Source organism: Anolis sagrei, chromosome 4, assembly GCF_037176765.1.
Source record: "Anolis sagrei isolate rAnoSag1 chromosome 4, rAnoSag1.mat, whole genome shotgun sequence".
In the NCBI taxonomy this organism is placed as follows: Eukaryota; Metazoa; Chordata; class Lepidosauria; order Squamata; family Dactyloidae; genus Anolis; species Anolis sagrei.
In genome coordinates, this window is record NC_090024.1 from 120,258,036 (window position 1) to 120,270,662 (window position 12,627).

The window sequence follows — 12,627 nt, forward strand, 5'->3', positions numbered from 1 at the left end:
CTCAGCAAGACAGGCAGCTACACAGAACGGGTCCAGAAATTATTTGAACAACTTTTGAGGTGCTACATCAATTACCAACAAGATGACTGGGAACAACTGCTTCCTTTTGCTGAGGTGTGTTACAACAACATGACACACTTATCCACAGGCAGCACACTGTTCCAGTTTGTGTATGGACAGGACTTTATACCGATCCCTGAATTGAAGATGGAGAAAGAAGAAGGAGAAAGCCTATTGGATTGGGGAAAGAGGATAGCTGAAAGCTGGCCTGTCATCAAAAGTAGTTGGAAAAGTCCAGAAAGGATTCCAAAAAAGTTTGTCAAGAAAAGGTCCCTGCAATGGGAGTTTCAAGTCAGGGAGGAGGCATATTTGTCCATTTCTCCTCAAGACAACCCAATGATCCAAAAAACCCGAGCTGAAAATTCCTAGGGCCTTTTGAAATTGTAAAGAAAATCAACCCAGTGATGACCAAGCTAGCCTTGCCACACAGTCTGCGACGAGCCTATCCAGTGTTTCACTGCAATCTGTTGAAATCTGCTTGTGCCAAACCCAGGTGGCTCTCACCCGTCAAGGTCCCTGAGCCTATCATGGTAGATGGGGAGCATTATTTTAAGGTTTCAGACATTTTAGACTCTTGGAGACATCATGGGTCTTTACAGTACTTGGTGAAGTGGCAACATTTCAATGACTCTGAATGTGTGAGGGTGGGAGATGTCATAGTTGGTTAAACATTTAATATAAAATCTATATAAATAAAAATGTAATGTTCGTTTGTGGGATTAACATAACTCAAAAACCACTGGATGAATTGACACAAAATTTGGACACAATACACCTATCAGGACAACGAGTGACCATCACTCATAAAAACATGGTAGGGACTTAAAAAGCCAAAAAAGCAAAAATATGCTACAGCGCATGTGCAAAAATGACTCCCCGACAAACAAAACACACAATAGCATATTCACACTCTCTTCCAGACTACAGCTACCAGCATCCCCTAGACCAGGCCCTTCAGGAGAGGAGGATGATCCAAATGCACTGCTTCCAAGATTCAAGCTTTCTTCTCCTTGGATTTCTTTGAGAGCATCCTAATCCCTGCATATTTCCTATTTCTTATTCCTGGAGTGAAAATCCTAGCAATCCTCCAGATAGATAAGATAGACAGATAGATTAGATAAAGATATGTAGGTAGGTAGATTGATCAGGAGGACTGCTGGGAGTTGCAGTACAAGAATAGGTAGAGAAGGAAGAAATGTGAGAAAGAGGAAGGGAAAGAAAAGGAAGGGAGGGAGGGAGGAAGGAAAGATGGAAGGAAGGAAGGAAGGAAGGAAGGAAGGAAGGAAGGAAGGAGAGAGAAGGAAGGAGAGAAGGAAAGCAAAAAGGGAAGGAAGGAAGGAGAGATAGAAATGAGGAGCGAAAAAGGGAGGGAAGGTTGGCCACAGCGATACATGGCGGGTACAGCTAGTACCTTCTTAAAGATACTGTAGATCCATACTTCTTGTGGTTTTTGTTTCTTTTTCAGGGAGGAATCATGTCAGGAGCTGATTTCTGCTATTCAGAAAGTCACCATAAAACCTTTCCGTGAGGTCTCTGAGTCAGCAGGAGGCGTCGGTAGAATGATTTGAGAGCAGATAAAAATAGTGGGTTTTTCTTGTGGGAAAGACTGATAAGGAGTACAGAGATGGACCTAAGGCTGGCAGGAAGGGAGGAGTGCTGGCCAAAATCGCCATTAGCGTTTTTTTCTTGAGCTGTAGAATCTGAGTAATAAAGCCAAATCCAAAAGCTTTTGTGAGTGACCTAAATTGCTGACCAGATCCCGTAGGGAGGGACAATATCTGAATCTGAACCAGGGTGAAGAAATTCAGATTTAATGTTTTAGCAAGATTAAGAAAAACAAACTATATTTGTTGCGGAAGGCAGAGGAAAGTTGAGGACTGCTGTCCTGTGTCCCTGGGTTGCCTGAGTATTTAGTTCAGCACACCTTATTCAGCAGTTTTTGGAAAGGTGTGTCTGTTTACATAGGTTAAGTAATGTGATGCACATACCTGCAAACATCAATTCTGATACATCAGGTTTAACATGGAGGCATGTAAAAAGTGGCAAAGCAGACTGGGCCTTGTTCACTTTCTCTTTCATGGCAGATAAAGTTGTATCCATTCTCTATAAAGAAGTTAAGAACAAAAACAATTTAAAATTCAAAGTCAAGAGATTCTGCATTCACTGAAATTTCTGTAAAACTATCCAAGATGGCAAAAGCAGAAAAGAACTACCTACAGAAGAACTGAGACCTTACCATCTTAAAAAGGTAAAGGCAGAAAAGAACTACCTACAGAAGAACTGAGCAGAAAAGAACTACCTACAGAAGAACTGAGACCTTACCATCTTAAAAAGGTAAAGGTAGTCCCCTGACATTAAGTCCAGTCATGTCTGACTCTGGGGTGTGGTGCTCATCTCCATTTCTAAGCCGAAGAGCCAGCGTTGTCCATAGACACCTCCAAGGTCATGTGGCCGGCATGACTGCATGGAGCCTGCGACCTTTTGATCAACAAGCTCAGCTGCTCAGTGCTTTAACCCACTGCGCCACCGGGGGCTCCTCCTTACCATCTTAGACAAAGGCTAAACTGAGTATCACAAGCTTTTCTCATAAATCTGACCAAGAATTTTGAAGCTGTAGACTGAGACCTAGAACATTCTCAGAACTTAGGAGCTACTTTTAAAACATATTTAGTTTCTGCTCTATTTCAAAAGCTTCCCACCCCTCAAAAATATCCCTGTTTGCTCCCATTTTGCAAAAGCAATTATACTTCCCTATGTTTCATAGAATCATAGAATCATAGAATCATAGAATCAAAGAGTTGGAAGAGACCTCATGGGCCATCCAGTCCAACCCCCTGCCAAGAAGCAGGACTATTGCATTCAAATCACCCCTGACAGACGGCCATCCAGCCTCTGCTTAAAAGCTTCCAAAGAAGGAGCCTCCACCACACTCCGGGGCAGAGAGTTCCACTGCTGAACGGCTCTCACAGTCAGGAAGTTCTTCCTAATGTTCAGATGGAATCTCCTCTCTTGTAGTTTGAAGCCATTGTTCCGCGTCCTAGTCTCCAAGGAAGCAGAAAACAAGCTTGCTCCCTCCTCCCTGTGGCTTCCTCTCACATATTTATACATGGCTATCATATCTCCTCTCAGCCTTCTCTTCTTCAGGCTAAACATGCCCAGCTCCTTAAGCCGCTCCTCATAGGGCTTGTTCTCCAGACCCTTGATCATTTTAGTCGCCCTCCTCTGGACACATTCCTTCATGTCAGTTTATAAGTGTTAGTTGGTACCAGATAACTGAGAAGGTTTGTGTGGTACCAGATAACTGAGAAGGTTTCTGTGACAAAAGAAATACTAGTCACAAAGTCACAGCTATTCAATGATGCAAATGAGAAGTTGAGAATTCTTGATGTCAGAAACACTGTAAAATGCCATATCTCAGCCATTTTTCTTGTCCTGCTGTCCAAGATTATTACAATTTCCATATTCATTTAAATAGAAACTTACGTTTTGGACAAGTGTTTCTCCAATCAGCATTCCAAAGATATCTGTGAATGTAACAGGTTGCCCTGATCTTTTCTTTTTCCACAGTGCTTCAATATATCGCTTCACTTTTTGAGGAGTGAGTAACTTCAGTGGGTTGTGACTGACACTGCTTCTCAATTCTTCATTTATCTCTTTTGGTCCTTTCACTGGAAAATCTGGGTGTGAGTACAGTGCTGACATGTACCTGTAAATAGACAAAAGCTTTTTAGTAGACAAATAATGGTTCCAAGATACTCACAAATTCACTAGAAAGGGAGAGCTGAGGAAGGATAGAAATAGCAACATATAAAGCTATCCATATTTTATATATCATTCAAAGACTGTTCAGTTCACCTAGCACACATCTTACATGGACAGCAATGGTTCTCAACCTTTGAGTCCCCAGGTGTCTTGGCCTAGAACTCCCAGAAATCCCAGCCAGTTTACTAGCTATTAGGATTTCTGGGAGTAGAAGGCCAAAACATCTGGGGTGCCACAGGTTGAGAACCACTGATCTAGATGAAATCTGCATGGCCCAGAGTGCCAAACCTGATTTGATGCCACTGGATCACAAGCCTGACCTTCACCCTCTTGTCCTTGGGTTAGCGGCAACCATCAGGCATGACATTGCTGGTAGCCATTTCTTCTTGCATCTACTGACTCTGGCCACTAGAGATAAGAGACGTAAATGGGAAAGGAGGAATCACCCACTTTTTTCTCCAGTCCCTCTTTGATTACTCTGGTGTTTCGGCTCACAACATAGATGCAATGTGTGATGACCACCAGCAATTGTGCACTCGGTGATTACTGCTAAGCTGAGTACAAGAGGGACATGGAGAATGTGGGATAGCTGTGTGAGCAGTTGCAGTCCATTCTGAAACAGAACTAGTCCAACCTGAGCATCTCTCAACTTTTAAAATGCAGGACGAGACAGTATTCCTTGTACCATAAACAGCATTCTTCACTACTAATGTCCCCAGTGTTTGATTTTCATTGTTTACCGCCTGGATTGGCTTCTGCTGCTCAATCTATCTTTCTTTCCTTCCATATGGCCTTTCCTTTTATTAACAAACTTCCCTCCTACAAATATCATGGCAGCAAAAAATCTATATGGAGGCTCCTAGATATAATTCCAGTTGGTTCTTGGCTGCAGGGATTATTATCTCTCTCTCCTGAATGGCAAAATATAAACTGAAGACACAAAGTACACACCGCAATTAATAATATGCTACTGCTTTGTATGTTCCAGTTCTTGTAAGTATAAACAAGGGGGTGGGCGGGCTACATGCCAGAAAACTCCCTCATGATGTTTCCTGCCAGGATAACAATGAACAAATAAAGGGGAAATTAGCCTGTATCATCAAGATAATTCAAATTAGTGTGTATGTATTACATTCAAATGTATTTGTTTCTCTGTCTGTATAGGCCCATATAAGAGAAAAGCAGGATCACACAAAATGAATGAATTAAAAAGCACACAGATTTTGTGGGTTTTAGGTTTATCCAAAGTGGAAAGGGTTGCAAAAAACATCCCTATGCTGCAATGCTTAATTAAATCCAAACCAGGCGAACCTTGTTTGCTTTACAACTTAATAAAGTGTTCACTTTTATTTATTTGGTTTTTTAAAAAGAAAATATGGTGTGTTTCCTTTAAGCAGGGAGTGAAGAACATCTAGCTTTCCAGATGTTTTCAGACTGCAGCTCCCAGTGTTTCCCAATGATAAATTGGTTATGTCACCTACGATTGCCAAGAGCAGGAATCAAAATTTTCCATCCTGATTTCTAAGATTTTTAGTTACAGATAAGCATACGCACAACTAAAAAGATTAAACCCGCGATGATAAAAAGGCTTTCAAAGGGATATACCATGTGGATCCAGATAAGCCAGCAATATATGTCGAGCAGTCTAAAATCCCAGATTCATACAGTGCTTTCATCACTCCTGCAAATCCCACCGTGGCACGAAATCCACCACCAGATCCAAGTATTGCAATCACTGGCACCTGGACAAACATAAAGATACACCTTGAAACATCCTCAGTTGGAATAAATAACATAATATATGCTGTTTTGCACAACAATTCCTCCATGGAAGCAATATTCAGAGAGAAGCTGAAAAGGAAAGGTGGTACTTTCTCCTTCCACAGTAAACCTTTTCCCCATTCCAGATCACAAATCTGAAGTATGAGTTCACCTCACCCCCACCCGCAGGCTTCCATATACATTTCCAAGGATAAATATCCATTCCAATTGGGGGATTTGGAGTATGGAAAACAGCAGAAAGAGAAAGGGTTATTTGTCCTCCCAGTGGTCTGACACTCCAAGAATCTTCTTCTTTGAGCAACTATGGGAGCTTCTAGAATGGCTGTTGGACGCCTCAGGTAAAAACCTGACAGGGCCCTGCTTGGAAGTGCCCTATGCATGTCAGCATGCAATGTGTATTTAGACCTCTTTTGCATTGTCCATGAATACAAAGAGAAATCAGCTTTTTCTCATTTTAGTCTTAGAATCCAACGTGGAGATGTATGATGGATGCTTAATGTGTCAACCTACTGAAAATCAGCTGCTTCTCATGACATAGATTGTTCAGAGGAAGAAAATCACTTTATTGTGTAAGACAAAAAAAGTTAGTACATGCCTTCTAGAATATTCAGACTTTGAGAACACTGTGCATATGTTCCCATTCTTCTTCAAACTACATTTGAGAATTACCATCTGGCAGTCTTTTTGTTTAGGGAAAGCCACTCAATTTTCTTTCTGATAGAAAGAAAATTTTGACATCTAAGGTGTGGGATTTTACTACAAAGTATAACTAGAGCATAAATTAAAACTGCTGAGAGCTGGTATATGCAGAGATAGAAAATTCCTCATTTGGGATTTAATGAGGTTAAACATGACAATATCCTAGGAGATATCAATCTGAAAAAGTGTTGACCTACACAAAATAAAGAGTCACTTCCACTGTTGTCATAGCCTATTTTATTTATTCTGGAAATGAATGAGAACACCCATCATTAAAATTATTGTTTTCTGGCATCATTATAGGAAAGGTAAAGGTTTCCCCTGACATTAAGTCCAGTCGTGTCCAACTCTGGGGGGTAGTGCTCATCTCCATTTCTAAGCTGAAGAGCCGGGATTGTCTGTAAACACCTTCAAGGTCATGTGGCTGGCATGACTGTATCGTTACCTTCCCGCAGAATCGGTATCTATTGATCTATTCATGTTTGCATGTTTTCAAACTACTACTTGGGCCTAACAGTGAGAGCTCACCCCGCTTCCCGAATTCAAATAGCCAACCTTTCAGTCAGCAGGTTCAGCAGCTTAGCAATTTAACTCACTGCGCCACCAGGGTGCTTGGCATCATTATAAAAAGGTATAAGAGAGAGAGGGAGAGAATCCCTAAATAGTGGGAATAGGTAGAAAAATATGAAATTAATAATATGCTAAAGCTACGTATATAAGTTGGAAAATATCGCATTACACAAGATATCTTTAAGCTGTTAGACTCTGTCCCACCTATCTTTTCTTTGGCATGTAAGTCTTCCAACTCTTTGAACCATCTACTCTGTTCAATTCTGTATGTGCCCATTTGTGAGACTGGCCTTGTGTGGCTAAACTATGTTATGCTGTCTGTTGTTCACCCTCGATATGCCCAGTCAGGTATTGGAACAATATGTGATATGAAGGTAACATAGAGGGCACAGGAATTTTCAAGGTACCCTTGATATTTGAACAGATTAGAAAGATGAGCCAAAACTAACAAAATGAAGTTCAACAGGGACAAATGCAAGATACTTAGGACACTTAGGCAGAAAGAAATAAAATGCAAAGATACAGAATGGGAAATGCCTGGCTCAAGAGCAGTACATGTGAAAAAGATCTTGGAGTCCTCGTGGACAACAAGTTAAACCTGAGTTAACAATTTGAAGTGGTTGCAAAAAAAAAAAGCAAATGGGATTTTGGCCTGCAGAAATAGGAGTATAGTGTCTAGAACCAAGGAAGTCATGCTACTCCTCTAGTCTGCCTTGGGTAGATCACATCTGGAATACTGTGTCCAGTTCTGGGCACCACAATTGAAGGGAGATGTTGAAAAGCTGGAATGTGTCCAGAGGAGGTGACTAAAATGATCAAGGGTCTGGAGGACAAGCCCTATGAGGAATGGCTTAAAGAACTGGGCATATTCAGCCTGCAGAAGAGAAGGCTGAGAGGAGACATGATAGCCATGTATAAATGAGGGGAAGACAAAGGGAGGAGGGAGCAAGCTTGTTTTCTGCTGCCCTGGAGATTAGGACACAGAACAATGGCTTCAAACCACAGGAAAGGAGATTCCACCTGAATATTAGGAAAAGCTTCCTGACTGCAAGAGCTGTTCAGCAGTGGAACTCTCTGCCCCGCAATGCGGTGGAGGTTCTTTCTTTGGACGCTTTTAAGCAGAGGCTGGGTGGCCATCTGTCGGGGGTGTTTTGAATGCGATTTTCCTGCTTCTTGGCAGTTGGTTGGACTGGATGGCCCACAAGGTCTCTTCCACCTCCATGATTCTATGATTTTACTGCAGAGGTGGTACCACAAAGAGGAACTACAAGGGGAACCAGCACACCAGGAAGTAACATTTTCTACAGAGGCCTTAGAATCAGGAAGGTTCCTTGCTTCTGATTTGTTAAAGAGATCTGTGATGATGCCAAACAGTGTGGTTAAGGAATATACAAAACCCCACAATCCTTTGCATGTTTACCTAGACAAATTTCATACATTCACTGACTGCTAGCACTATAATATTTTTATGTAAGATGGTGTATTTAAAGAGCTCTGCATACATTATTTTATTCTAAATGTAATATGTGGAGTTGTGGTTTCATGAATGGATCTTGCATAAGACCAGCTGAGGAACGTAACAGCAAGGTGAGAGTTTAGCCATGGAAGTGTTGTGCTCAGTAACTACAATTAATCAACTACCATTGGAAAATGTGAAATTCACTATTAGACCTCATTCAATGGAACATACCACAGAAGCAAAATTAAACTTAACCTAGATATTTTCAGGGTTATCTGAGAGATTAAAGGGGTCGCCAATGTGATGATCAGGCACATGGAAACACAGTTGAGAAAGAAAAAGTTGTAGACAGTGTGAATGAAAAAGCAATAGTGACTAGGACAAGTGCTAAGTGAAGTCTGATAAAATTTGGCAAGAGGACACAAATGAAAGGAACTATGTAGCTATGCTTAAAAAAGACATGTTAGCCATTTTGCACTGCAGATCACAATCTTATTAACAAAATCAAATGCAAGTCTGCAATGAGTGGTACAATAAGCCATTTAGAAACAACATTACACAATTGTTCTGGCTGCAGACAAATATGCTTTAATCAGCTAACCCAGAATTTTCCTTACAAATCAGTTTTAAAAAATACTGCCAAACTATCCGTTATTATTCTGTCTTGTCACAAGACACACAAGCCAGAGTATTTGCGTATTTCTCCCCAGTGTCACAAAAGTAAAGCAGTTCTGATGACCTACTCCAATTTTCAGCAGTCCATGTGTAGATCAGCACATCACTTTAACCCACTGATTGCCAACCCTGAAATAATGAGATCAAACACATAAAGTTTGATGAAATAAGGCCCAATTTATTTGACCTATTAACTATTTAAGATTAAAACCCAGAAAACATGCTAGAGCTGAGGGGGGGGGGGGGGGGGGGTAACCCAAGGGCTGAGAAAAGTGGTATATAAATATAGTAAATAAATAAATAAATAAATAAATAACCTGGATGGGGTCTTAGCTGGGGCAGATTCTACTTGTGACAAACCATCCAGGTTTACCTTTGGGTGAAAACACAAGAGCAATCCAGCCTTATGGGCTGCTCATCCCAATCATATTTTAGAAGGAAGGCTTAGGGAAACAGACATACACTCAGCTGCTGCCACCACTACTGCAAGCCCCAGAACTCAAAAGGGAAAGTCAACACCCATGTCAGTCTTAATGACAGGCTCCTTCCCAGCTCTTATGATCCAGAACTCAAAGAGGATGTTCCAAAACATCACCTACACTCAAATTGTGCCAAGGTATACGCCAGCTTTTGTTATTCTTCCCCAAAGACAGCTATGAAAACCTAATTAGACATCACCCTGAAGCCAGTTCCTCAGTAGGAAAAAAAATCAAAGAAGGGAAAAAATCCTACTCAGACCTGATAGGCAACCAGATCTGCTAGCCCTCATACTGCACTGAAGGCAGGAAGGTGGGTTGCGCAAATTCAAAGAACATGTGTGTGAGGGGTGCCAAGGCATAATTAGGCTCTGTCCCTGCCTTCCACATGTAGCCAGCCTTAGTCCATATGCCAAACAAGTTTTAATAGCCTTATATACAGGGAGACCATCACAATAATCTCCTCACCCGCAGCACCCATGGTTGTGTGTTCTTGGGTTCAAAATGGTACTGTGATAATTGAACAGACCAAACTGCATAAAATCACAGCAAAATACAAATACCGTGCCAGCTAAACAACCTTCAGCACAAAAATCACCACTATCTTGAAAAGCCTAAGCAAATAAAAAGGTCTTCATCCAACACCAAAGAAAGGCCAATAGATCCTCTCTTTTAGCTCTCCTCGGTGGCGCAATGGGTCAAGCCCTTGTGCCGCCAGGACTGCTGATCGACAAATCAACAGTTCGAATCTGGGAAGAGCGGGTTGAATTCCCTCTGTCAGCTCCAGCTCCCCATGCAGGGACATGAGAGAAGCCTCCCATAAGGATGGTAAAATATCAAACATCTGTGTGGCCCCTGGGCTACGTCCTTGCAGATGGCCATTTCTCTCACACCAGAAGCAACTTGCAGTTTCTCAAGTCACTTCTGACATGAAAAAAAGCTATCCTAGAATAGCAGGAAAGCATGGAGCAATGGCTATAAACCAGTTTCAATAAACATTCTATGATCTAGCGCTTTACACTACTTAAAACTTCTTGCAGAAAGGATAGACATGATAGTAAAATATAGATAAAGAATAAGATAAACATTGTTTGCACATGTATATATACAAAGACTTCCTTTTTTTCAGCAAGCTGGGCTTCTTATTAGTGATATGGTTGTTCTGAACAGAAGGCCTACACTGTTGCCGTTTTCCACACTGGCTTTAAACTTTGAAAACACCCTTTATATATTAGTTAACTCAGGGGTCCTAAAACTAAGGCCCGGGGGCCGGATGCGGCCCGCCAAGGTCATTTACCCGGCCCTCGCTCAGGGCCAATCTAAGTCTGAAATGACTTGAAGCACATAACAGCAATCCTATCTCATCAGCCAAAAGCAGGCCCACATTCCCATTGAAATACTAATACGCTTATATTTGTTAACACTGTTCCTCATTTTAATTATTGTATTGTTTTTAAGTGCTTTTTACACTACAAATAAGATATGTGCAGCGTGCATAGGAATTCATTCATTTTTTTTTTTCAAATTATAATCCAGCCCTCCAACAGTTTGAGGGACTGTGACCTGGCCCTCTGTTTAAAAAGTTTGTGGACCCCTGAATTAACTGATCTATAAAGGCAGATCTCAACAGGATTGTGAGAGGTTAGTGAAGAGAAAAGACACTTAAAAACAACAATATTAACCATATTAACGGATAAAATGCAAGGTAACAGAGAGAGATATGAATAGAATAGACAATGAACATTGGGCATCCCCTTGCAGATGGCCAATTCTCTCATACCAGAAGTGACTTGCAGTTTCTTAAGTCACTCCTGACACACAAAAAAGTTCCTCAAAAGCCTTTATTCTACAAAGCCTTGGTTTTAACCCTTTAGGCCTCAGCCCAAAGTGAAAGCATATGAACACATAACTGCATAATCCAGAGGTCCTCAAACTACAGCCAGTGGGCCACATGCGGCCCGCCAAGGGTACTTATCTGGTCTGCCGAGGAGGAGGCCTCCCTCTCACTGTCTGTCGGGCCTGGCAAGCGACGAAGGACTTTGCGCGAGGCCAGACTGTGCTGTGCAGCCTCCTTCACCTGACCTGCGCTGCCCGTCAAGCCTAGCAAGTGGTGAAAGCCAGGGACAGGAGGCTGCACTGTGTGGCCTGACTCGTGTGAAGCCCCTCGTCTGGCTTGTTCGGCCTGGTAAGAGGCAAAAACCAAGTCAGGGAGGCTGCACTGCATGGCCTGGGCTCGCGCGAAAAGACTCTAGCACTGCAGATTTTTGAGATCTTCAGGACTAGCATGTTTGATGGAGATGAATGACAGAACTTCCATTGTGGCTGTTTCCAAGATATTTTCTCTTGGTAGGTGAGAGGGGGATTTCTGTGCTTTATTTATGTTTTTGTTAAATTGATTGCCTATTGATCTGTTTTATATTTTAATTGTACCTGCTTTATTTGTTTTTACTTTTATCCTTCCTTTTTGGCGAACAGGTACGCTGAAATCCAATGCATAGGTGTATACCCAAATGTGCACCAAGTGGTGGCTGGTATAAAGATATGCCCTGAATGGCCGTCCGGGCAGGGGGGTCACACAATCCCACCGCTGCCACCAATTATAAAGATATCCTCGATGGCCGTCCGGGCAGGGGGTCAAACAAACCCACCACTGCCCCACCAATTATAATAACTAGGCAGATGGCAAACCGATCAATCCCACCATCTAACCCCAATTATAAAGGCAGGCTTTTTGGCCAAACAATATGACTGGACAGGGGGCAAACAGATCCCACAAACTGTCCTTCCTTTAATAAAGAATACACCACTAATATAACACTTAAGGAGATGTCTCTCTATTTAAACCTTCGCTGCCACCATAAGAATAAATGACCAGGAACCCTCTAGTTATTTAAGATGTTAAAAAGGTTGTTTAAAACACCACCAAGTACTGTCTTTTAAAAGGCTTCTTTGAAGGGAAACAGGCGAGGTTGATTTAAAAAAGAAAGAGGGACTAAATCCACAAATGGCACGGGACTCAGGCTTAAGGTTATAAAAATAACAAGAAAAGTTTATTGAATAGAGGTTACAGAATAAAAGTGAATGCAGGTTCATAAGCTTGGCTGTTACAATTAAAGTGTTCTTGTTCTTAGAAGCGTAACGGTT

General features: G+C 41.7%; 1 protein-coding gene across 5 annotated transcripts in view; it reads right to left on the bottom strand.

Moving 5' to 3' along the window:
• PLA2G4A (phospholipase A2 group IVA) overlaps positions 1-12,627 on the bottom strand; it is a 205,719-nt gene that overhangs the window by 98,841 nt on the left and 94,251 nt on the right. For all 5 annotated transcript variants that reach the window (XM_060774522.2, XM_060774519.2, XM_060774518.2 and 2 more), the window contains 3 exons: positions 5,428-5,564; positions 3,544-3,766; positions 2,049-2,163 (listed from right to left, as the gene is read on the bottom strand). In XM_060774522.2, the coding sequence (XP_060630505.1) occupies positions 2,049-2,163; positions 3,544-3,766; positions 5,428-5,564 (475 nt within the window). The remainder of the gene's footprint in view (positions 1-2,048; positions 2,164-3,543; positions 3,767-5,427; positions 5,565-12,627) is intronic.